Here is a 26,676-nt window from a genome sequence, read left to right as displayed (position 1 = left end):
AAACAAAAACTGGGCCTATGAGAATATGCTACAGAAATATAAAGGGAAACATAATTCCTACTACTTAGCTCAGTGAATTTGATTTACTATCAGATCAGATCAGATCAGTCGCTCAGTCGTGTCCGACTCTTTGCGACCCCATGAATCGCAGCATGCCAGGCCTCCCTGTCCATCACCAACTCCCGGAGTTCCCTCAGACTCACATCCATCGAGTCAGTGATGCCATCCAGCCATCTCATCCTCTGTTGTCCCCTTCTCTTCTTGTCCCCAATCCCTCTCAGCATCAGAGTCTTTTCCAACTATAGGAAGCAAAATAAGATTTTAGAAATTTGGGGGAATCCTCAAATGTCAGAAGACATTGGTCCTATAAAATAGGACCAAGAGCTGAATAGGAGAGACCAAGGTAAATTAATGAGTAAAAAGATGCATAAGGTAAACGAGGATGGCAAGAGAACTAAAACCACAGTGGCAAAATTAAAGTCTACTTTGGAGGCAACAAAAGAAGAATTCAAATTTCATAAAAAACCAGATCAATGCCATTAAATAAAAATTTAGATATGTTCAGAAAGTATGGAGATCAACGAATAGACAGTGATTGTTCTCAAGGAGGGGATCAGATTCATAGAATAATTGGAATAACTTAAAAATTTATCCATAATAGAAAGAGACATGTACATGAGTATGTAACTGCAAATGCTCATAAGAATGATTTTATTTTGGATTAGTAGGATGAAGAAAATATACTGTGAGGCACCAGAAGAGAATGAACAGGCTGCCCACAAAGGAACACATACCAAGATGGTCCAGACTTCTCTTCATTGCTAAACTTAGACCTCTCCTTTTGAATATTAAATGCTTGAGCATTTAACCACACTTCCAGATTTTCAGACAAAAAAAATGTGTCCTAGTAAATCTGTGTCCAAGAATGTGTGAAGGTTGTAGGATGACTTTCTCAGGTATGAAAAAGCCACAAAATTTTTTTCTTCAAAAAAGATATATACATATACATATAACTAACATACATTAATATATATTTTAAAAATGTTATTATATAAGAAATAACTTATAATACAATATATATGTGACCAAGTTGATTTAGTCTCCTAAATAAAAAAAAGATAGCTATCTTATCATCTTCAGTGAGAATTAGATAGGCAAACATTGGAGGAACTTTTCAGGAGAAATTTCAGGCACATATATTTGAGGACAGTTAACTTTTATCTACCCAAATGAAATTAATCTCTGCATTCTAATGCAGGTGGTAACAATAGTTACTCTGAGATGTCTTAAAACACACACATAAACACACGCATGCACAAACACACATATGTATTTACAGATGTACACAGCATGCAGACATGAACACAAACATATAACTTTCCTTCACTGTCAGAGAGAGGCACATAGAAGAGGAAAAATTACTGGAAATAAATGTGTATTTTACTTATGGTTTTCTCTGGTGACAGAGTAACAGGTGATTCTCCCCTTACAGTTTTCCAGACTTACGAAATTGCTTCCAATGAACATTTTTTAATTAAAAAATATAAATGTCACCTCAAAATTTCATCTAACATACAAATAACCTTTTTTTGTACAGCTGCATGTGATTCACGTCTCTTTACTCTTGTTTCACTTGCATATTCATTTATTGTACAGCAAGCATATACACTGAGCTAGATCCTTGGGCTAGTCAGGTACCGCAGTGCTGGGGTCAGAGAGAAGAGGAAACACAATCTCTTCCCACACGGACAGCCCATTTTAACACAATCCCCAAAATAAATCAATTACAATCTTTGAGGGAAAAAAAATCCAGTTACGAGGGACCATAATTGATTTAATTTGGATTTAGCTGGCCAAACAAGGCTTCCTGAAGGAAGTAAGCTGTAAACTAAAACCTGGGGATTAACAAGAGCTTGCCTAACTTGGGAACATATCTTCATTAAAAGCAGAAACAAACAAAAAGACAGGGGAAGAGGCCACTTTTGCTATTCTCACACTTAAACATTCCAATGTATTTCACTTTCCGTTGTGATGTGCCACCCTCTAAATGTCCACTTAAAAATTCTTTGAACTATTTGTAATGGCTTTCACAAACACTGCTTTAGTTCAAACGCTACAATTCTACTTCTCATTAGACACTGACTAAAAAACTGATGGTATAAAAAAAGAATTTTCACAGATTATGTAAAGGAACCTAGTGCTGGGAGAAAGAAGAGCTTAAATGGTACTGGGTGATGGGGAAGCTAAAAGTCAACCAAATTTATCTGCTATTAAATTTGGTATCACTGAATTCCACTTGGCATAAACTAGCAAAGCGGCACAGTTGGCAAAGAATCCACCTGCCAATGCAGGAGACAAAAGAGATATAAGTTCGATCCCTGGGTCAGGAAGATCCCCTGGAGAGGGAATGGCAACCCACTCTGGTAGTCTTGCCTGGAGAATCCCATGGACAGAGGAGCCTGGTGGGCTACAGTTCATGTGTTGCAAAGAGTCAGACACAACTGGGCGTGCGTGCACACACACACAGCACAATTATATCATCTACTCTCAAAATCCTGTTGGGAGCCATGGCCAAGCCTCATTTCTCTCAGGAACAGCTGAGCAGAAAGGAAGACTATGGCAGAGAAAATGACAGGCATTGCCCTTTCCTTAGCCATCAGAATTCATACTAAACACCATGCCTTGGCTTCAGATAGAATGAAAAAAAGTAGTCCTTAAATTCAATATGTAATAAACATTGAATTATTACTTATGGGGAGTCTAAGGTGGTGCTAGCGATAAAGAACCCACCTGCCAATGCAGGAGACATAAGAGACATGGGTCCGATCCCTGGGTCAGGAAGATCCCCTGGAGGAGGGCATGGCAACCCACTCCAGATCTTGCCTGAAGAATCCCCATGGACAGTGGAGCCTGGCAGACTACAGTCCATGGGGTCACAGAGTTGAACACGACCGAAGTGACTGAGCATGCATGCATTATTACTTATATTCCAAAATGACAAAATGCATTTGAATATGTGGTAACCTGGCTCTACAACACACATTCTTCCTTGGCACTACAGAAGCTAAGTGATCCCCTGGCCATCCAGAAATATCCTCAGGCAGGCTCTCCATCGGGCCAGCAGGGAGGGGCTCCATCTTAGTTTGTTTCTTGGTCCATTCAAGTTCTCACAGGAAGCAGACTAGAGACTTCATCTTCAACAACTGACTGAACTCAGACAACATTTCCCCCTTGGACCACTGCTTTGTTCTTTAGAAATATTAGGGTGGTGTGACTATCCCTTTGGCTATTGGGGATTACATGGAAGGTAAAGGTTTGAAAGGTGTGCCTTAAAAATTATGTGAGTTTAGTACAGAATAACTTCATAGTTGTTTCAAAATGTATAGCTGTTACAGAAGGAATTTAAGCAAACTGCTTAACTTTATAACCTACTCTCTCTCTTCCTTACTTTCTACTGGAACAACCACTGAGTAAAGATTTATAACTTTCTTTGGGAAACAAAAGCTAAATATTCTCAAAGAACATGTGACTTCAAAGTGACTTAAATGTTACATTTTTATTTTTTGATGTATTTACAACAAATAGATATTAAAAAGCCAAAAGAAATGCCCTTAAAACATAAAAAATTTGTTTTCAAACATATCACAAGTGAAAGCCTTAAGAGTTCTCCTCTAAAGTAAGAGATCATTAGAAATACTAAGATGAATTTTGAGACCATGTGGACTGTAAGAGTATGCATGTTACAGGGGAAATTTAAGTTTGGATTAAAGCCAGAATAATATTTGGAAGAGCAGAGTGAAGATAGTACATTTCATTTCCTTTGGATTTGGAAAAGCACTAAATGAAAGTCACTAACCAAATATATATTTTTAGTCCCAGTGACAGTGGAGGAGCTATTAACAGACACATAAATTACATACTTTGCACGTTTTTAAAAGAATATTTAGTATTTTTATCCTAAGAATTTAAGTGTCAGGATGCAACATTCTTAAGGTAAATAAGACAATAAGGTTTTTTCCTACTGAAGTATGTAACTTTGGAATCACTTAGTGAATCCTTACAGAGCAGTAATTGCAAAGTAACTTTCACTTTCAGTGTTTTCAAATTTGAGCTGGTAAATTCCTAAGTGTTTATGATTTACATGTACACATTATGTATATATACTGCAAATTAATATTTGTCGATTCAACTAAAATTAATTGAAAAGTTACTAAGTATAAAATTCTGTATTTTTTAAAATGTAAGTTTATATAACTTCTCATTTAGGCCAGAAATGTGCCTCATCAGGTAGCTCAGTGGTAAAGAATCCAACTGCCAGTCCCAGAGATGCAGGAGATGTGGGTTTGATCCCTGTGTCTGCAAGATCCCTGGAGCAGGGCATGGCAACCCACTCCAGCATTCCTGTCTGGAGAATCCCACAGACAGAGGAGCCCGGCGGGCTACAGTCCTTGAGGTCACAAAGAGCGGGACACAACTGAGCATGCGTGAACATGCACGTGTCTCATCACATACATTAAACATGAAAATAAACTCCACCTGATCTCCCTATTTGTGCTTGGAATATAACTTCTGATAAATATTAGGGTGTTGACATTATGGCAAAGAAACTAATCATGTGAAATGACCCAGTTTTCAGTTTGAAGCATTTGGTTATGTTTATGTCATGCTTGCATTATCTGGTTTGCAATCCACTCTTTCACCTGATTTTTTCCCTTAATTTTTGTCTGTGCTGCATGGCATGTGGGATCTTAGTTCCCTAACCAGAAATTGAATTCATGCCCCCTGCAGTGGAAGCACAGTGTCTTAACCACTGTACTGCTAGGGAAGTCCCTCGCCTGATTCTTTTAAGACCTACAAACCCTGTTCATTTGCAAAAACATGTTTTTCTCAAACTAGTAGGATCATTCTAATATTCAGAGAACTTGTTTCATTCATATGGAGTGAACATATAAAAGCAGAGGAAACCACAACATGTCAGGGAAGGGTCACCTCTCTTAATCAAGGAAAGAAATTATCAGTAGGGTTACAATAGTAGACAGCCACACACATGACTATTGAAACAGCATCACAAAACTTGATAATCAAGCTTGCTTTTAAAGTAAGGAAATGATTTGGAGTGAATGTAATTGGCATTACAATAGGATATCTGTGTCTCTGAAAGCTTATGGCTGAATACAAAACACTCTCAGTAAAAAGAACTGAGAAATAACTAATTCTTAAAGGCTACTGCTCTGACTACCTACAAAAAGTATTTCTCTACAGCATGTATCTGACTATGAGCAAAAATTCTCTTAAGAACAGGGATTGAACGAGGCATGACTGATCCAAGCAGCTTCCGCTGACCCTGGCTACAGTCCTGGGTTGCCTGGGATACCAGGACAGGTCTGTTTGTCCAAGAAATAGAGGGATCAGAAACAGTGGCTAACGTGGTGAGAGAAATATATCCAGATATATTCAGTCTGTAGCTCCTAGTATGGAATGCTGGCTCGTGGTGTAATACATTATAAAATGTAGCTCCTGAGCATACTTATCAAAGATGTCTGTCAAAGTTAAATAACCTGGTTGTTCCGTTCATTGACTTTTAAATAAAAGATGATATCAAGGCTTGGGAATGTGATTTTGGAAAAAGTATTTTAACTTTTCCAAGTACAAAGGGTTGCTTGAGGTCACAGAAGCCACAAAAACAAACCCTGAATCCTAAAAATTGAATCAAAAATAAATCAGATAACCTGTGAGAGACTCTAGCAGAAGGTACATCTGAATTCTCCCCTTGAGGCATCCATGTTCTGAGCCCTTAGGGCTAGAATATCTTTCATTTCATGGGCCACAGTTGAGAACATAGACCAAGAATGGGGTCCAGCAGACATAAAGGAATATTTATCCACATGCATATTTATGGTACAGCTCCTTTGTGAGAGAATAGTGCCCTTTTCTTGCGCGTGTCCCAGACCTGACCTTCCTTTGGCCTTGGAATTATCTGGTTTGTTTTCTTCTGTAGCCAGGTTCTGAAATATCAAACACAGCTGTAGGCAAAGGAAGAGGGTGGTCAGATAGCCCACCCATCGGTGCCATAATAAATGGAATTGGAACTGATGTATGTAGAACTAAACAAGGTTTGCCTTGGCACCACTGTCTCCTATGAGTCATTTGTATGAAAAGCCAGGACAAAACTCTGAAACAAACACAACAGCAAGAAAAACACACTGGAAGGGGGCACTCTTTCGAGTTGAGTGAAGTCAGCATCGTAAATTCCCTCGGGGCCACAAGCACTGGAAGGAAGAGATGGTAAAGAATGTTGAGGGGATCTCTGGTTCCAGAAGGGACCCATGCACCTGTTGATGTGTTTTCCAGGCCCCTGAATGATAACAATTTATGAGGCTATTAATACTAAGCCCAAGATTTATCAGATGTGCTGCTTTGTCTTGTGGCCAATACAACGTCATAAAATTTGGGTTGCATTGGGTTAAAACGGAGCGTTCTGCCCTTGGAGTTATTCTGAGCATTTAAATCGCTTAATCCTGCAAAAACGGTGCATTCAGCCTGCCTATTAGGGAAAGTCTTTTGGGATTCTCACCAGTTGCAGAGCCGGGCCGGAGGGGGCGGTCCATTGCTGGGTGAGGTAACGTGGAGGCTGCGGGGGAGGAGTGGGTCTTGGAGACCAGACGCTCTTTCTCTAATCCCTCCATGCCCACAGGAGCCAGCTGAGCCTGGCGCACCGAGACTGCACGTGTGTGCTGGGGCTGCAAGAAGGACTGCTGCCAAGAAAAGAGCACAGAAGAGAGAAACATGAGGCCAGCACGCAGGGAGACACTGAGAGCGACATGTCAACAAATTAAGTTCATCAGGTCAGAGACATAATAAACGGTGTGAAGGAAAAAAAAATAGAGAAAGGGAGAAAAAAAACACGATCTAGTCAATAAATCCATTCAACAGATGTTTTCACACTGACGGCCAGGGCCTGCCTGCCTGGCTGAGGAGGAGGTGATGGCAGGAGGCCTGTCAGTTTGAACTGATTGAAAGAAACAGACCTTTAACCTCAAGAGGAACATCGACTTGGACTCATTTCCTACCTTGATACCAATGTTTTGAATACAGCCTGGAACTGTTACAATGGCAAAGTGGTAGAACAATTCAACTGTTTTCAAACCACCACCAAGACTCAATTTTGAAAACCCTATCCTGAATTCACTTCAAGTAATATTGTCAATGAAATTTTCAGTAGCCTAAATGTTGCCAATTACATGACTATATTTGACCACCTTCAGTCTTCATACAGGCCTCCCCAGTGGCTCAGATGGTAAAGAATCTGCCCTCCAGGCGGAAGACCTGAGTTCAGTCACTGGGTTGGGAAGATCCCCTGGGGAAGGGAATGGAGACCCACTCCAGTATTCTTGCCTGGGAAATCCCATGGACAGGGGATCCTGGTGAGCTGCATTCCATGGGGTCACAAAGAGTTGGATGTGACTGAGCGACTAGCACACACATAGACAGTCTTTGTATAATCGTACAGAATGACTTTTTCATACGCTGATGATATAATCCCAATACTATAAAAAAAACTGTTTCCTTAAACAATGTTAAATACAATCTCAGTATTTAACAATATTGTCATACTTCATACGTCTCAACTTATCAAAGAGCCAGAATTGGAAGCTCCTGAAAGATTCACTGGACCTATTCCTCTGTCCCCCAAAAAAAGACAATCTCTAAAACAGAGACAGGCACTATCTCTGTTTAACTTAACTAAATTAAACTACAGTTTAACTATCAATATTACACCCTAAATAGGTCCTCTCTCCTCAGCATCAGGCAATTCATAACCTTTGTATTGATTTTTATGTTTCCTGCCTTTTCTATATTCCAATTAGACATGAAAAGCAGCTCAACAGTGATACAAAAGATGATCACCTCTCATGCCACGGATAAGGAAACTAATACTCCAAAAGGTTAACAAAGCCTTCTAAACACAAGACCAATTTCTAGCATTTTAAAAATCTACCTGCTCTTCTGCTTCTTCAAGCATGCACGGTTTCAAGACTGGAAGCAGATGTCACCTCTCCTTAGTAAATCCCCAGCCTAACCTTCCTGTTAGAATGGTTGCTCCTCTAGTACAAGGCTGGACACATCCTTTGAATCCAAAGTATTCATTTAATGAGCATGCTAACAAGTCTAACTACAATACGACTGTATTCAATGCATGTTACATGGCTTTATGTCATTGTGATTTTCTCTGTATGAGTTAATGCTGTATATACATGTGTTATGAATATGAATATATATTTAGTTATAGACCATAGACAGATTTCCCAATTTGGAAAAAAGAATCATTAAAAATTAACTTTAAAATAAGCTCTAAGTAATGATGTGTATATGATGTTATTTCTGTTTTGCTCTGAAAAATAACTGAACCATCAATCAACTGGAAGGTATTTGTCACATCAGCAGGCCCTGGACACGTGCTTTGATGTTTAGAATGATTTGGCCAAGATCTAGTCCTAGTTAACAATAGTCGTAACACTTCTAAAGTCTCTAGATCTCTTGCTTTCTTGAGTATTTCCATGTGCAATTCCCTAAGGAAACAGCAGTAGGGTTGGCACAGTCTCTCCTCTCATGGAACTTACAGAGGACATGCAAATGTGCAATTAGGTCTTTGGGAGTTTTCTATGGGAAAATGAGCTCTTCTGCATAGGATCTAAAGTGCCTGGGTACATATATACCTAGATGTTTGTAATGTCCATCCCTTCTGTTTCTATTACTGTACAATTCAAACTAATGCAAAAGGCCTTTGATTAACTATCCTAATTCAAAAATCAACCCATCCTATTCTTTCCTGCAAGAACTCTCTTCCTAAAGCTCTACTAATAAGCACAAAGGTGACAGAAAGTCTGTGCAGGTAAAGCAAAGTTTGAAGAGCCTCCCCAGGCTGTCATCTAGGTTCCCGCTGCACGCAGTGTGTTCGGTCACTTCAGTCATGTCTGACTCTTTACGACCCCATGGACTGTAGCCCGCCAGGCTCCTCTGACCATGGGATTCCCCAGGCAAGAATACTGGAGTGAGTTGCCATGTCCTCCTCTAGGGGGTTTTTCTGACCCAGGGATCGAACCCATGTCTCTTACGCCTCCTGCATTGGCAGGTGGGTTCTTTACCACTCGTGCCCCCTGGGAAGCCCAGGTTCTCCCTGACCTGACACCAATCTGAATTTCAATGTTAGCTCTTCTATTCCTTCTTCAGGTTCTAGCTCAAATTCCTACCTACTGTTTAACAAATAACATCCTCAGGGTTGTATTCTTTCATGGGCTCTTTCCTCTATAAAAAATACTAAACATTGCCTTTTATGCTAAGATCAGCATACATTGGAATCATTATTATAATATCTATTTTTTCTTCTGATAAAAACTAACATTTAAAATATTTTGTGGGTACCTTAGAATATAGTGGGTTCTGGGCACAGTGTCTGCTGTGTCTAATGGACATATTGGCCCTGATCGTCCGTGCTTCCAATCTTTTCTGTGTCACCTGCTCTGGGTGTGTCCATGAGGCTTCACATTCAGCAACCGTTCACCTCCTCTACAGTCCATGTCAAATCTTATCGCAAACCTTTTAAACTCACATGTTATACATGCTTTTCCTCTCCACTCTATTTCTCTCTTTCCCTGCCATCATCTTTTATGTATTAGAGTTACTGCATGCAGTAACTAGTTATTGAGCTCATACCCTGAGCCAGACACGTTGCTGGTGTGTTGAGCCTTTTTAATGTTTATCGTCTAGTGAGGAGACAGATACTAAATATTTCTAAGTATAATGCAATTATAAATATGAGTGCTATATGGGAAAAAAGAGTACCACGGAAAACTTTAAAGAAGAATATGATTTAGAGATTGAGGGAACTTTCTTTAAGCAAATCACATTTAATGTGAGATGTAAAGAATAAACTGAATTGGCCAGATGAATGGGGCCAAGGATCTAGATATGTTTTGCGGGGGAGGGGGAAAAGAGATCAACCAGAGATTGGATCTAATCCATCTGTGAACTTATTTTCTGCTCCACTTTATGTCTTTTCTTATATTTCTTATAAGGCTAAATATGTATTTGTGCATTAAAACTAGTAACACAAACTTGGCAGTTAGAGGCCGTGCTATTTTTTCAATAACATAACCATGTTTTAGATCACTGGAGTTACTAAATACTTTCTCTCTTAAAGAATAGCTCAGTACTCTAAGAGTTCATGTAAACACCACCACCTTCTTTGGTTCTTTCTTCATAAAGCATACTCATTGCTTTACTTGGACTTCACAGGGACCTTTGAGATAATGGAATAATAATTTGATAACTCATAACTTCACTTTCACTTTTATGCATTGGAGAAGGAAATGGCAACCCACTCCTTTTTAATGTTTATCATCTAGTGAAGAGACAGATACTAAATATTTCTAAGTATAATGCAATTATAAATGTGAGTGCTATATGGGAAAAAGAGTACCACGGAAAACTTTAAAGAAGAATATGATTTAGATTAAAAAGAACCAGGAAATGTTCTTGCCTGGAGAATCCCAGGGATGGGGGAGCCTATTGAGCTGCTGTCTATGGGGTTGCACAGAGTCGGACACGACTGAAGCAACTTAGCAGCAGCAGCAGCAGCAGTAGCAACTCATAACCATGATACATATGTTACATCTCAGTATGGAACTTCACAACCAGGCAAGCAAAATCCTAGTTATCCAACTTCTACTATTAGGAAAATGGCAATATAAGTAAGAAACAAACTTGTTCAATAGTATTCATCACATATAAGAGTTCATCCAATATCTATTATGCATGACAGATGGGAAACAGACCCCATGATGGGGTGAATAGTCAGGAAAGTGAATTAAACATGGCTCCTGATCTTATGGGTTGACACCCCAAATTCAAGTACTTTATCCATGATTAGTAAGTATCATAAGGATGTGAGCTTCACACACTGACTCATGTATTTCCACATATACACTAGGTGTTAATAAATATATGGTGAATAAACACGTGAATAGAAAGGAGATACTAAGCTATCCTTAAGATCTCACTATAAGGATAAAACAAGAAAGCATATTATAAGCAATCATAATATAAAAAGCCAAGGAATGGTTAATGGAAACATAAAAAAATAGAGAACAGACATAAGAATTATCTAATACAATTCTCTGAAGTTACTCAGTGATGGAGCCAAGAGCTGAGGGAAGGGACTGATTTGAGAATTATTTTTTTTTTCCTCTGTACTTTCATGTGATTTCCAAACGTTATGCCTATCACCTATATTAAAACTTTAATTAACAAAAATGGCAAATGTTAATTTAAAATAAATAGCTGAGCCTTTCAAACACTTCATTAGGACAGACTCATAATCACTGGTTCTAAGAGCAGCCATGGGTCAAGAATTTTTGAACTTTCTGTCAAAAAAGGACTATAAAACAGAAACATTTATTCATTTTCAAAAGAGTGGACTATAATTATACACCGTTACAAATAAAGTATAGCTTTTAATGTACAGGATGAATTTTGACAATCCGGTAAGGCACAGATTATTATGGTACATGCTGCTGCTAAGTCGCTTCAGTCATGTCCGACTCTGTGCGACCCCATAGACGGCAGCCCACCAGGCTCCCCGTCCCTGGGATTCTCCAGGCAAGAACATTGGAGTGGGTTGCCATTTCCTTCTCCCATGCATGAAAGTGAAAAGTGAAAGTGAAGTGGCTCAGTCGTGTCCGACTCTTCGCAACCCCATGGACTGCAGCCCACCAGGCTCCTCCGTCCACGGGATTTTCCAGGCAAGAGTGCTGGAGTGCGGTGCCATTGCCTTCTCCGATTATGGTACATATTAGTGACCAAAACATCACAAAACAGCAGGCACTTTGATTTCAGATGCGTGTTACTTCTCACCCAGAGAAAATTTCCCTTCTCCATGAGACCGAAAACTGAGATAGCATTTTCATAGCTAAAACTGAAGTGTTTCATTAAACATTTTTTAACAAGAGATAATTTTGTTCATGGCTATTTTCCATACTTCCAAGTAAGGACAAAAATGCATGTTTTTCTCTTGCATCATCAGAAAAATAAAATGTCTAACAGTTTAGAACAGAGTGCTACTAAAAATTCTGTTGATATCGAAATCAATCTTTCATCTATTGAGTGCCTCTGGAAAATGTGTCATGCTCAATGAGTGAATAATAAACATGCTCTCATCCCTCCAAAAAGCATTCTTGTTTAAAATATTTTTTTAAATACATGTATTATTTTCAGATTTTTTCTTATGCATATACAGACTTCGGTTCTTTCAGATGATTTAACTATGAGCTTTGTTTTGATTGGTTATTTTGCCAAACTGTAATTCAGGGACATTCTCTCAGGCTACCGAGATGTGTTATACAATCTTTTCTCTATGAAGTAGCGTAAGGCCACTATACCTGAGCATCACCTGTCTCCCATCACTGATAAAGGATTCCAATTACTTTCACAGAACAGTTATTATGTGCCCATTTTATAAATTCTTCAGTGATGTAGCAAGACATCAATGTCATTAGGGCCTAGGCCTTTCTAAGCTGTGGTAAATAAACACCGCGATCTATTTGGAAAGAGGGTCCCCGTATAGAAGTCTGTATGGCAAGCACGCTGTTCTTGCTTAAAGCTGAGTCTCTAGGAGTGGCTTGCTAATGGAGATTATGAGGTGATAAAGCCCTGGGTTGAGGAGATTCAAGGTTCTAATATTTGGTAACAGCAGTGATTTTTAAATTTTGTTTCTGTTTGGTTTATTTTGCTTTCTTGCTGCCACTGCTCAGGGACCTATTTTATGGCTTCTGGGTTTTCACTTTGTTCTGGATGGTTACATTTGCTTCCAGACATACTGCTCTTTGTTTGCTATAATCAATATCATCATGCCATTTTAGAAAAGCAAATACAAAAATCATATATTACAGTTTAATCTTTGAAATGATCAAAATTAAATATTTGAGTTGGTTTAATAAAAGATATGACCTAAAAACAAAAGAAAAAGATCATGGGAAAATAATTTTTAAAAATACTAAAATTCAGTTTTTAAAGACTTTTCTTTAAAGCCTATATGTTATTCCTTGTTTGGCATGATGAGAAAATTCTATTTTCTTTTTGTTTTTCAGTGTTTTGAATTTAAGAAGTCTTGCTTTTACAGAATTAGAATCATAAATATCCCTAGAGCTTATCTTGTAAGATGCCAAGGGCAAGTGGGAATTTACATGTTCTAAAGTCTTTGCAGCCCTTGGACTGCAAGGAGATCCAACCAGTCCATTCTAAAGGAGATCAGTCCTGGGTGTTCTTTGGAAGGAATGATGCTAAAGCTGAAACTCCAGTACTTTGGCCACCTCATGGGAAGAGTTGACTCATTGGAAAAGACTCTGATGCTGGGAGGGATTGGGGGCAGGAGGAAAAGGGGACAACAGAGGATGAGATGGCTGGATGGCATCACCGACTGGATAGACGTGAGTTTGAGTGAACTTCGGGAGCTGGTGATGGACAGGGAGGCCTGGCGTGCTGCAATTCATGGGGTCGCAAGGAGTCAGACACGACTGAGTGACTGAACTGAACTGAAAGTCTTTGTATTATTCAGTATGGGTGTAGAAATACTGGTTAACTTTAGACTTTTAAAAACTAAACATGCATGTTAATAATTTAAAAGTAGCTATTAAATAAATAGAAATAATATGTGTAACACTAAAGTAGACAAACATTTTTGAGAAAGAGACAAAACCTAGAAGTAATCAGTCTAAAAAAAGTGGAAGAAAAAAAATGAAGCATTGAAAAGGCTGTACAAATATAATTCACAAAATAAGATGCTAGAAACAAATTCCCACACATCACTAAACACAGTTGATGTGAATACTCAATTTACCAATTATTAATAAAACATGAAGACAGCCAAATTGAATCTCAAAAATAGAAAGGCTAAATTCTCTGGCAGACCAAGATCAAATTAAAGATTCTATGAAGTCACAGGGGCTTCCCTAGTAGTTCAGTTGGTAAAGAATCTGCCTGCAATGCAGGAGACCCAGGTTTGATTCCTGGGTTGGGAAGATCCACTGGTGAAGGGATAGGCTACCCACTCCAGTATTCTTGGACTTCCCTTGTGGCTCAGCTGGTAAAGAATCTGCCTGCAATGTGAGGGACCTGGGTTTGATCCCTGGGTGGGAAAGATCCCCTGGAGAAGTGAAAGGCTAGGCCTGGAGAATTCCATGGACTCTACTAGTCCCTGGAGTCACAAAGACATGAGAAAATAATAACAGTAACAACAAAAAGTAGTAAAAGCCTTGAGCCACCATGTTAGAACCAGACAAAATAGATTTTTATGGGGAAAATACTAGAGATCACATAGGGGTGTAAAAAAATAATACAAAAGTTCAATTAACCGAAAAACAATTCTAAACTAGTAACATGGGTCCACACATAAAAAGTGTAAATTGGCAGAAGCACAAAGAAAAATCAACATCGTGGAAGATTATAGCAAATGGTAGCAAAATGAGTGGGGTTTCCTTGCTGAAATGGTGAAATACTGAATTGCGAAATGTTGAAATTTGCAGCCAATAAATATACATTCTTTCAAGCACACATGTAACAATTGCAAAATTGACCAATACAATAAAGCAAGTGTCAACAAACTTAAAAGCATTAATATTTACAATGGAATAATATTCAGCTTTTAGAGGAAAGGGCTTCCCCTGATGGCTCAGAGGTTAAAGCATCTGCCTGCAATGTGGGAGACCTGGGTTCGATCCCTGGGTCAGGAAGATCCCCTGGAGAAGGAAATGGCAACCTACTCCAGAATTCTTGCTGGAGAATCCCATGGACGGAGGAGCCTGGTGGGCTACAGTCCACAGGGTCACAAAGAGTTGGACACAACTGAGCAACTTCACTTTCACTTTGTTTAGAGGAAAGAAATTCTGACATATACTATAACATGGATAAACCTTAAATACATCATGCAAAGAGAAATAAGCCAGTTACATAGGACAAATACTGTGCAGTTTCACTTATACAATACACTGCTAAATCTCTTCAGTCATGTCTGACTCTGTGTGACCCCATAGGCGGCAGCCCACCAGGCTTCCCCATCCCTGGGATTCTCCAGGCAAGAACACTGGAGTGGGTTGCCACTGCCTTCTCCAATGCAGGAAAGTGAAAAGTGAAAGTGAAGTCGCTCAGTCGTGTCCGCCTCTTCTCGACCCCATGGACTGCAGCCTTCCAGGCTCCTCCATCCATGGGATTTTCCATGCAAGAGTACTGGAGTGGGGTGCCATTGCCTTCTCCGCCGACTCTTAGCTAGAATAATTAAATCCATACAGACAGAAAGCAGGATGGTGGTTGCCAGGAGCTGGGAAGAAGAGAGTTACTGTTTAATGGGTACAGTTTCAATTCAGGAAGATGAAAACATTCTAGGATTCTAGAGGTGGATGGGGATTATGGCTGAATAACAATGTGAATTTACTTGCCACTGAATCTTACATTAAAAAATGATTAAATGGTGAGTAATTTATTATATTTTACTGAAAAAAAGAGGAACTAATATTATTCAGATCATATATGTTGACCATATTAGTCAGAGATGTAAACTAGGCAGATGAAAAGATACACTATGTTCTGTGAAAAAATCATTATCATAACGATACCAGTTTTTCCCAAATGAATTTATAATTTCTGGTATGTTTCAGATGATCCTAAATTTTGCATACAAGCACAAAGGCAGAGAAAAGCCAGCAAGTTTTGAAAATAAAGAACAAGTTGGGGAGACAGATCCAGCTAGATATCTATACATACTAAAAGCTAAATTATTAAGACATATTTGCACAAGAACAGATTAATGGAACAGAATAGAGAGCCTATAAGCAGACCCATGAGTATATAGAAACTCGTCATATACAAGAGAGATGATCTACAGAGTAGCAGGTAAACAAAGAATGTCAATCAACAAATGATGTTGGGGACACAGGTTACCCATTAACGGAACAATGAATTTAGATAATTACCTAACACTACATGCAAAGAACTAAGAGTGGATTAAAAACTGAAATGCAAAATGCACAATTTTTAAAGTTTTATGAAAAAAGATGGAGAATACCTTTCTAAACTTATAGGAGGAAAGAAATTCAAATACTTCTGTTTTTTATGAGCCAGAAAAACACAAGCCAGAAATTAGATTAAAATCTTTGCAAAACATAGAATAAAGCAACGTTTAACATCTACATTATGTATACAACAATAACCACTTTATGCTCATCAGACTGATCAGAAATTTAAAACTCTGATGATAACCAAACATCATTGAAAATACAGAGCAAGAGAAACTCACAGACTGCTTGTAGACGAATAGATTGTTATAACCACCTTAAAGAACAGTGGGCTAATATTCAGTAACAGTGAAGACGGACAGCAAACCTACTGTACAATTGGTGAGTGAAAAAGCAAAAACTGTATACGAAGTCAACAAATTAGTATACATTGTTTAAATACATGTAAGTGTAATAAAAATATAAAGAAATGTACAGGAAAAACAAAAAGCAAATTTAGAAAAGAAGAAATGGGAGGGGGATGAAATAGGGAGGAGATTGAACTTTATATATATATTATTTCTACTTATCTCTGAAACTGGACGTTCATTATTATAATCTTCATTATTTTCTCTGTATTAATAATACATCAAAAATAAACTTAAAATGCTTAATAAATGGGTACATATAAAACACCAATATTATTATAACATAAAATTGGTTTTATTGGAAAGACTAAGATGTTTTAGGGAAGGAACAAAGATTTATTGGAAAATACAAAAAAAGTGAGAAAGAAAGAAAAAGTAAAAGTAGATGAGAAAATAAATATGAAAAATATATTTTTTACTAAGTACACTAATTTACTTCTAGATCATATATTCATAAGATATCAATTAATTTGTACTACAGTGCACTGATAATATAAAATGTGTACATTTCAAGTATATTTTGTCTTTAGAATTTCAACATATTATCATTAAGTTCACCTCAATGAGAAAACAATGACACCTAAAGGACTGAGAAATTTGTCCTTTTACATGCAAAATAATGTAAACTGGAAACTTGAGATGACAATTCTGGAACAGAAGAAGAAACAAATTTAAATAGGCAAACAAAAACTAAAGAAACATAAAGACACTTAGAAACAATTATTTATAACTACTGATAATACAATTGATTTACTGTTAGAACAGGGTGACTGAGATGAAGTTTCAGAGGAAATCTACTCTTCTGGAGATGTTACTGAGTATGTACCAGTAATTCAATATTACCTGGGGGCTTGAAGTAGGGGTGAGCCACTGGCTGATGACATTTGGCTAAAACCTTATATAGTGCAGAACAGAACCCAAATATGGTACCTGAGAGCAGTGATCTCCAAAGTTTGGCATAAACATGAATCCAGCGAGTGAAGAAGCTTTTACTCATATTTAATTTTTAAATAAAAACACAAGAAAGCAAATTAGATATAATAATATTGGATAAATGGATAGACTGTAGCATTTACACCTAGTCCCTGCATCAAGGATCATATAGCACAAACTCTGTCAGATATCCAAAGGCAGGAAGGAAAGTCTGATTTCAAACTTTAATACACAGTTAGGCAATGGCACCCCACTCTAGTACTCTTGCCTGGAAAATCCCATGGATGGAGGAGCCTGGTGGGCTGCAGTCCATGGGGTCGCTGAGGGTTGGACATGACTGAGCGACTTCACTTTCACTTTCACTTTATAGTAATCAAAGTAGTATGCGTAAGGATAGACATCTAGAATTGGAATTGAGTTGAAAATCCTGAAATAAACTCTCATATTTATGGCCAACTGATTTTCACCAAGGGTGCCAAGAAAATTCAAAAGGGAAAGTAGAATCTTTCAACAAATGGAGCTGGGACAACTATGAATCTATGAGCAAAAGAATGCATCTGAACCCCTTCCTCACACCAAACACAAAATGTCCAAATGGATCACAGGATATAAGAGCTAAAACTATAAAATTATTAGAGGAAATACAGAAGTAAATCTTCTTAGAAATAAGAAGTGATCCTCCCCCAAACAGATACACTCATAAGTAAAAACTGTTGTGCTTCAACAGACACCAGTTGTCCAACAAAAATTTATACGTGTTGATATCAGCACCATTCACAACAGCCCAAAGAAACCACCCAAACACCCATCAAGTGAAGAATGGATAAATACAGCATATCTATGCAATGAAATTCTATCCAGCCATAAAAAGGCTTTTGTTTTCTTTTGTTTTTCTCTCATTCACAAAATCACAATCATATTTGCTATTTTTAAGGGAAAACTTAGCATTAAATGCAAGCTCATAAAACCTTAAAAAGTATATTCTCCCAGAATACATTTTTTAAATTAAGTCTTAAAAAAGAAAAAAGACAAGCCTAGGTATTATGTCAGAGTCATAGATCAAACAAGGGCAAGCAGCTCCCCACCCCAAGGCCAAAGAGGGCCACTGTCCTCCTGGAGCTCCACTGAGAATAACTGGTCTGCTGGTGGTTAAAATGTGTTCTATAGAAAAGCCTGTTATAAAATGTTAAAGCCAAACCCTTAACATGCAACAGACCTTAGGGAGAAGCGGACGTGAGTCCTAGGTTCTGGAGAACTTGGTGAATCAGTAAAGAAAAGAGGACACGGACACAAGTCTCCAGAAGCATTTGAAATGAATCGGGCAAGAACCTCTAACCTACCTGCAGGCCACCGGGGCGATCAGGAAGAAGCAAAGAGCGCCTCATCCCGGCCAGGCCCCACGACAGGTGGGCAGTCTGTTCCGGAAGCATGCGGAGACAAGTTTTTCAAGGAGTCCATCAGAGGCTGGAGAGAGGCACAGGAGCCCGGGGGGCGGGAGGGATGCACCCAAACTTCTGCCTCCCTTTCCAGGATGTAACAGGTCTTTCCAACATGGAGCACACTTGTGGGCTTTTCTAAAAAGTTAAAACACTGGGTGGTCTATGGACACTGGGAAAGAAGAATACAAACGTCTCTTGCCTGGAAAATACAAATTGAGAAGCCTTGACTCTTGCTGCAAGCCTAGGGTGGAGGAGGCTGGCTGTGAAGGCGGCCAGACCTCGGAGCAGAGGCCAGGAGTAGAAAGGCGGAGGCCGCCGCAGAGAGGAGCTACCTGGAGAGAAACTGGGGAGCCTGGCCGCCGACCAGGACCCCGGGCCAGGGGCAGGAAGCTGCGGCCACTGCCCCCCAGGGTGACCCAGGCTGCATGGCAGTGTGTAAGCAGCACCCAGACGTCCTCCTGAACGAGCTTCGGCCCGGGCTTCACTGCGAAAAGCTAAGCGGAGGCCCCCAAGTAGACGCCCCGCCAGCAGGCCAGACGTTTGCGGCCTCGGGCAGCTGGTCCCGCAGCTCCACCTGCTTTTCAGAGGCAGAAAAGTACTCACACCGGGGTCTCTAGCTTAATCCTCAAATGCTGGCTTCCCGTGGCCAAGCTTCCCGACATGATGGTTCGCTGCATCTTGCTAAAAGATACAATATTTCTTTGGCTGTTAGCCCTGTGCTGCTTCCATATTTGGAGCCTTTCTTCCAAAATCCTGCTTTTCTCTCCGGAGAGTCTGTCATACTGTTCCGAAGCACGCAAAAACTCGGCCTGGTCTCCATGCCCCTCGTTGCCCCACCTTCCAGCCCTCTCACCTAGCGGACGCCACTGCCAGAGAGCCCCTTCCCCGCCGCTAAAGTGCGCGGTACGCATCACACCGCACCTGTGACCTTTTGCCGCCTTGTTCCCCTGACTTAATCCCTTGCAGGTTTCACTAGTGAGGTTAAATTCCCCATCCTTCCTCTCCTTTTGCGGCTGGTGGTGGTGGTTTAGTCGCTAAGTCATGTCCGGCCCTTGTAACCCCATAGACAGATTCTCCAGGCAAGAATACTGGAGTGGGGTGCCATTTCCTTCTCCCCTTCTGCTAGGCCTTTGTTAATGACCAGCTTTCGGCGTCTCAGATTTGTTCACGTGCCCCAAACAGGTGTTCTCGCTTTGGATTAAGCAGGCACCTCCCCCTCCGGATGCCTCCTTGTCTGAGTCCTTGTACGAAAAGTACAGGAAGAATTGCAGGCCCCCTCGGAGATTATGCTGGATGGCGCGGAAGTAACGTGCCAGCTAATATGGATGGGCTGCCTGACGGTGGTATAAAACCGGGAGCTGGTGCTGCTGTGACTGCGCACATCCCCCTACCCGGGCTCCCAGTAGCTCTTTCGTGGCCTGCGCGGCAGCTGGGAGTAATTTTCCTTCAGGATCCTGTCACTAGCGAGCTCTGCCCCAGCCACCAATAGACGTTGGTGGTTGGCAACAGGGAGGCAAAGGTGGTCAAAAGGAATAAACTTCCAGTTATAATATAAATGAGTCCCGGGGATATAATTACTATATGGCATGGTGACTGCAATTAATGATACTGTATTGCCTATTTGAAGGAAAAAAAAAAAAATACTGTGATCACTCACCTAGAGCTAGACATCCTGGAATGTGAAGTCAAGTGGGCCTTAGAAAGCATCATTACGAACAAACCTAGTGGAGGTGATGGAATTCCAGTGGAGCTATTTCAAATCCTAAAAGATGATGCTCTGAAAGTGCTGCACTCAATATGCCAGCAAATTTGGAAAACTCAGCAGTGGCCACAGGACTGGAAAAGGTCAGTTTTCATTCCAATCCCAAAGAATGCTCAAACTACTGCACAATTGCACTCATCTCACAGGCTAGCAAAGTAATGCTCAAAATCCTCCAAGCCAGGCTTCACCAATATGTGAACTGTGAACTTCCAGATGTTCAAGCTGGTTTTAGAAAAGGCAGAGGAACCAAAGATCAAATTGCCAACATCCGCTGGATCATGGAAGAAGCAAGAGAGTTCCAGAAAAACATCTATTTCTGCTTTATTGACTATGCCAAAGCCTTTGACTGTGTGGATCACAATAAACTGTGGAAAATTCTTCAAGAGATGGGAATACCAGACCACCTGACCTGCCTCTTGAGAAACCTATATGCAGGTCAGGAAGCAACAGTTAGAACTGGACATGGAACAATAGACTGGTTCCAAATAGGGAAAGGAGTATGTCAAGGCTGTATATTATCACCCTGCTTATTTAACCTATATGCAGAGTACATCATGAGAAACGCTGGGCTGGAAGAAGCACAAGCTGGAATCAAGACTGCCAGGAGAAATATCAATAACCTCAGATATGCAGATGACACCACCCTTAAAGCAGAAAGAGAAGAGGAACTAAAAAGCCTCTTGATGCAAGTGAAAGAGGAGAGTGAAAAAGTTGGCTTAAAGCTCAACATTCAGAAAACTAAGATCATGGCATCTGGTCCCATCACTTCATGGCAAATAGATGGGGAAACAGTGGAAACAGTGGCTGACTTTATTTTTCTGGGCTCCAAAATCACTGCAGATGGTGATTGCAGCCATGAAATTAAGACGCTTACTCCTTGGAAGGAAAGTTATGACCAACCTAGACAGCATATTAAAAAGCAGAGACATTACTTTGCCAACAAAGGTCCATCTAGTCAAGGCTATGGTTTTTCCAGGGTCATGTATGGATGTGAGAGTTGGACTGTGAAGAAAGCTGAGTGCTGAAGAATTGATGTTTTTGAACTGTGGTGTTGGAGAAGACTCTTGCAAGTCCCTTGGACTGCAAGGAGATCCAACCAGTGCATCCTAAAGGAGACCAGTCCTGGGTGCTCATTGGAAGGACTGATGCTAAAGCTGAAACTCCAGTACTCTGGCCACCTCATGCGAAGGGTTGACTCATTGGAAAAGACCCTGATGCTGGGAGGGATTGAGGGCAGGAGGAGAAGGGGACGACAGTGGATGAGATGCCTGGATGGCATCACCGACTTGATGCACATGAGTTTGGGTGAACTCTGGGAGTTGGTGATGGACAGGGAGGCCTGATGTGCTACACTTCATGGGGTCGCAAAGAGTCAGACACGCCTGAGCGACTAGACTGAACTGAACTGATGCATGCTACAGCATAGATGCACCTTTAGACATTATGCTAAGGGAAAGAAGACAGTCACAGAGGACCACGTATTGTACAATTTCATTTGTGTGAATGTCCAGAATAGACAAATTTATGGAGAGAGTAGATTCCTGGGTCCCTAGATTGGAGGCAGGGGGCAGTGCCAAATTATTGCTAATGGGCACAGTTTCTTTGCGGGGTTGGGGGGGACTGGGGGGTGATGAAACTATTCTAAAATTAACTGTACTGATGTTTGCACAATTGTGTGAATATACTAAAAGTCACTGAATTCTACACTGAAATGAGTCAACCATGTGGTCTGTGAATTATCTCAATAACTTTTTTCATCATAGTATAAAACCTTATCTCATAAAATGACATGTATTTACAAATCATGTTTATTTAATTTTTAATTACACCTTAATTTCTATTTTTGTGTATGCTTTGTAATATATAATACACTGATGCAGTGGTATATTTATATAATTCATTAATATTCTGTATTCACTTGTATGTATATATAAGTGCATGCTAAAATATTTTTAATCACTTGTGATAAAAAAGTCTATAGACCTACACATACAAGTTGGAAGGTATAGAGTTCCTTTTTCGTTAATGAAAAATTTGAAGAGATATAGGAAGACTTTAAAAAAATACATGAGACCTTTATTATTGCCCCTCTCCTCGACAATGGGCAGTATTTCTGAATTCTGGTATGCAGGAGTGGCACACTGTTCAGCAGAAGCTGGATTAATAGGTTGCTGCTCAGTATTTCTCTACCGACCTTCCTTCCAGTGCTAAGTGGTGGCCCCTGCAGCAGAGGTCAGGCTCGAGGTAGATGAATCATTGTTCCCATGTACTCACTGGTTTCTTCCACTGAGGTCAGACCAATCCCACTCCCTTCTTCTGAGGTTCTTCTTCCAAACAAGAGTCTTTGTCTAGTATGTATTCCATGCCAGCAAGCAATTATACAAAAAAGCATGAAGGAAAGGTAAAATTTTGCATGTTAAATAATATCCTCATTTTCAAATCTTGAGGAGTCGGTAGATAACAATGTAACTCACAAGGCAGGGCTGAGAGCAGCTAAGTACTGCTACAAAGCTTTCAGCTATCGCATCAGCAGCAGAATCAGGGAGGGGGATTTCAAGTGTAACCAAAGTTTATATACAGACACAGTGGGAGTGTATGTGGTATGTAGTTAACCGTGATTCTGGATTGGGGCTTAAAGGTTTATTCAAATACTGCCATTGACCTGTTGTGAAGTCCAACCTATTTAACACTTTTTATCACCTGAGTAGAAAGTTGGTAAAAGTGACTACCTGTGTACAGAGTGTATAAATAGCTTCAGATGCATCTATAGATATCCTCAGGTAGAAGAATTTCAGCAGAAAATAAACTGCTAATTCGGTTGTATTATGCATTCATATCTGTGGAAGGGTGGTTGCTTTAGATATGTTTAAGACCCAGCCACTTTGGAGCAATCTTGGAAAATGGCCATTGTAAATCAGTGGGGGTTTTACTCTACTACAGAACACAAAAGAAACCACATTTGAATTTTGAAATTAAGTAAGTAACTAGTTCATAATGAGTAATCTTTCACAATAAAAAAGTAAACAAGTTATATTTTTCTTATTTTGCTTTCCAGCTTTTATATTTTTACAATTGCCTGTTAAAAAAAAATGCTCAAGAGAGTAGGTTGAAATTATTTTAATTACATAACAGCCCAGAGGAAGATGAAATTGTGCAATGACTAGACTAGTGTCCTCTGTCTGGTTGGCAGCCAATGAATAGGACAGCGTGAACAATAGAGCTCTGCTCTAGAAATAATAGCCTGAAGATAAAGAAAAGGCAGAGGGAGGTTTCTTTTGACCACGATGAATCTCTTGAGAATTTCTTTATTCCTCCCCTTTTATACTTAGAGTCCAGATATAAAACAAATCTTAAGGAGAGATGACAAGCAGTGTAAATATAGCTACTTAAGACACATGAATTAGATGGATTTATCTTGAATAGGTGTTCTTAGTCTAGAATCTCTGGAAGAATTCTACCGGAAATAAACCCCTGAAATTGTGTGCAAAGTTGTATGAGTATGTGCATGTGTGAATTTTCTGGAGACATGGCCATAGCTTTCATCAAAGAGGTTCTTAATTTTTAAAAAAATGTTGCGAATCACAGCTCTAAGAAAAAAAATGCATTAAGTGCCAAAATAATATCTTACTAATTACAACTTTTAGGTGTGTCTATTAATAAACCAGTTTTAACACTATGTTCTGAATGGATTTTTTTTTTTTAACCCTTGGATTCAAGCATATCACAAGTGGATTCGAGTGAGTAGGGCAGGTGGAATCAGGCATTAAAGTTTTATTTCCTCACCTCTCAGCCCAAGAAAGCATCTTACTGAACTCAACATTAAGAGAATCACCCTATTTCACCACCAGTCTCAAGATTCAATTACCTGTGTGCAAATTACCAAACTTGTCAAATCCCAGAAAACGTGTAGCTTTATGTACATTTCACTCTTTCTCCCAAAGCAAGCATGGGTCAAAGGCAAGGTATTCCAATCTCAAATCACTGAAGCCAGTTAGTGGCAGTTCCCTGCTAAAATGGCTGGCTAACATTTGGCTAATGGAAAGAGAAGAAGGAATACTCTTTAATGTGTACTCTTTCTGGCATTTAACCACATGCATCCTCTTAAAGCAGAAAGTTTTCTGCTTAAAATAGACAAATGTTGAAGGAAGCACACAGCTCAGATCAGATCAGATCAGTTGCTCAGTCGTGGCCGACTCTTTGCGACCCCATGAATCGCAGCACACCAGGCCTCCCTGTCCATCACCAACTCCCAGAGTTCACTGAGACTCAGGTCCATCGAGTCAGTGATGCCATCCAGTCATCTCATCCTCTGTAAAAAACCCTCTCAAATAGAATAAATACTTGTCACTGTAGGCTAGTGTTGAAAATTGCTGTTTCTTTCACAGCCAGACATTTAACAATAATCAGGGTAAATTTGCTAAGATGAATAAAACACAGTATACCTCAAATTTGATGTCTAATTTTTGAAAGGAATGCCTTTGGAAATATTTCCTCAAACCTAAAAACAAATATCACAAAAAGGATATTGGAATTAAAAAAAAATTCTTGAATCATTTCTTGACTTTGGTGGAATTTAATGAGTTAATTCATTCATTCATCCACTATAATAGAAGTCTACCACCGATAGACTTAGGCAATGTGCCAGATATTAGAAGATACAGTGGTGAACAAAACAGATACAGTCACTCCCCTGTGGAGTTTATAGTCTAGTCAGGGAGACAAATAGTCATCCAAGTTCTGCACAAAGAAATCAAAAGAGCAACAAGGTAAGGCCTATGAAAGATGGTGGTTGTTGTTTAGTCGCCAAGTCCTATCCAACTCTTTTCCAACCCCATGGACTGTAGGCCACCAGGCTCCTCTGTCCATGGGATTTCCCAGGCAAGAATACTGGAGTGGGTCGCCATTTCCTTCTGCAGGGGATCTTCCCAACCTAGGGATCAAACCTGTGCCTCCTGCTTGGCTAGTGGAATCTTTACCACTGAGCCACCAGGGAAACCCATGAAACCTAGTGATTGAAAGGGAAAGTTCTTAGTCCCTCAGTGATGTCTGGCTCTTTGAGACCCCATGGACTGTAGCCTGCCAGGCTCCTCTGTCTATGTTATTCTTCAGGCAAGAATACTGGAGTGGGTTGCCATTTCCTTCTCCAATAAAATATAGTATAGGGTCCTAATTTAAGAGCTAAGAAAAGTGCCAAGGCAGGAATATTTGTGCCAAAAGATGAAGGGTGAGAAGGCTTTAAGTGGGCAAAGAGAGAACGAAGACTGTTCTACATAAGGAGGGGACAGCCTGTTCAGAGTGGTCCTGGAGGCGGGGTACCTGGTAAATACCATGGAATAGATACCAGGCAGCATGGCTATTAATGGGCTTCCGTGGTGGCTCAGACGGTAAAGAATCTGCCTAAAATGCAGGATACCTGGATTTAATCACTGGGTTGGTAAGATCCCCTGGAGGAGGGCATGGCAACCTCCTCCAATATTCTTGCCTGGAGAATCCCCATGGACAGAGGAAACTCATGGGCTACAGTCCTTGGGGTCGCAAAGAGACTTAATTGAGCAACTAAGCACACAAGCACATGGTCATTAGTAATCAGAGGAGCTGCTGAAGCAGAAGGAGTCCATAGGGTGACACCTTGCAGAATCTGCCTTATATCTAAAAAGGCTGAGTCTTAATCCCAAGAGCAATGGCAAGCCAATGAATAGTTATAAGCTCCCAAGGATTTAGGCCTGGAGACTGAGCACTTAGTGGAGTTTGTTTGTAAGAACAGATCCATATTTTGGAATGATAATTCTAGCAGAATGATAACCTGTATTTTATTCAGGATAGATAATTTTTAAGCACCTTCCTTAGCAAACTAAAGTTCGTAGAAAGAGCCTGGGATTCAGAGTAAATGTACAGATTTTATAATGGTGTCCAGCATACACTGAACACTCTGTAATGTTAGGGGTGTGTGTGTGTGTAAGTTGTTCAGTCATGTATGACCATTTGTGACCCCATGGACTGAAGCCCGCCAGCCTCCTCTGTCCAATGGTTTCTCCAAGAAAGAATACTAGAGCAGGTTGCCATTCCCTTCT

General features: G+C 39.9%; 1 protein-coding gene across 11 annotated transcripts in view; it reads right to left on the bottom strand.

Moving 5' to 3' along the window:
• HDAC9 (histone deacetylase 9) overlaps positions 1-26,676 on the bottom strand; it is a 992,890-nt gene that overhangs the window by 301,171 nt on the left and 665,043 nt on the right. For all 11 annotated transcript variants that reach the window (XR_009735813.1, XM_061413649.1, XM_061413654.1 and 8 more), the window contains one exon: positions 6,575-6,755. Coding sequence is in view for 10 of the 11 variants with exons in the window: in XM_061413649.1 (XP_061269633.1) it covers positions 6,575-6,755 (181 nt within the window). In the remaining variant the exon portion in view is untranslated. The remainder of the gene's footprint in view (positions 1-6,574; positions 6,756-26,676) is intronic.

The sequence above is a fragment of the Bos javanicus genome, chromosome 4 (assembly GCF_032452875.1).
Source record: "Bos javanicus breed banteng chromosome 4, ARS-OSU_banteng_1.0, whole genome shotgun sequence".
Classification (NCBI taxonomy): Eukaryota; Metazoa; Chordata; class Mammalia; order Artiodactyla; family Bovidae; genus Bos; species Bos javanicus.
The sequence above is the reverse complement of the archived record's forward strand: the minus strand, read 5'-3'. Positions and strand labels throughout refer to the sequence as shown.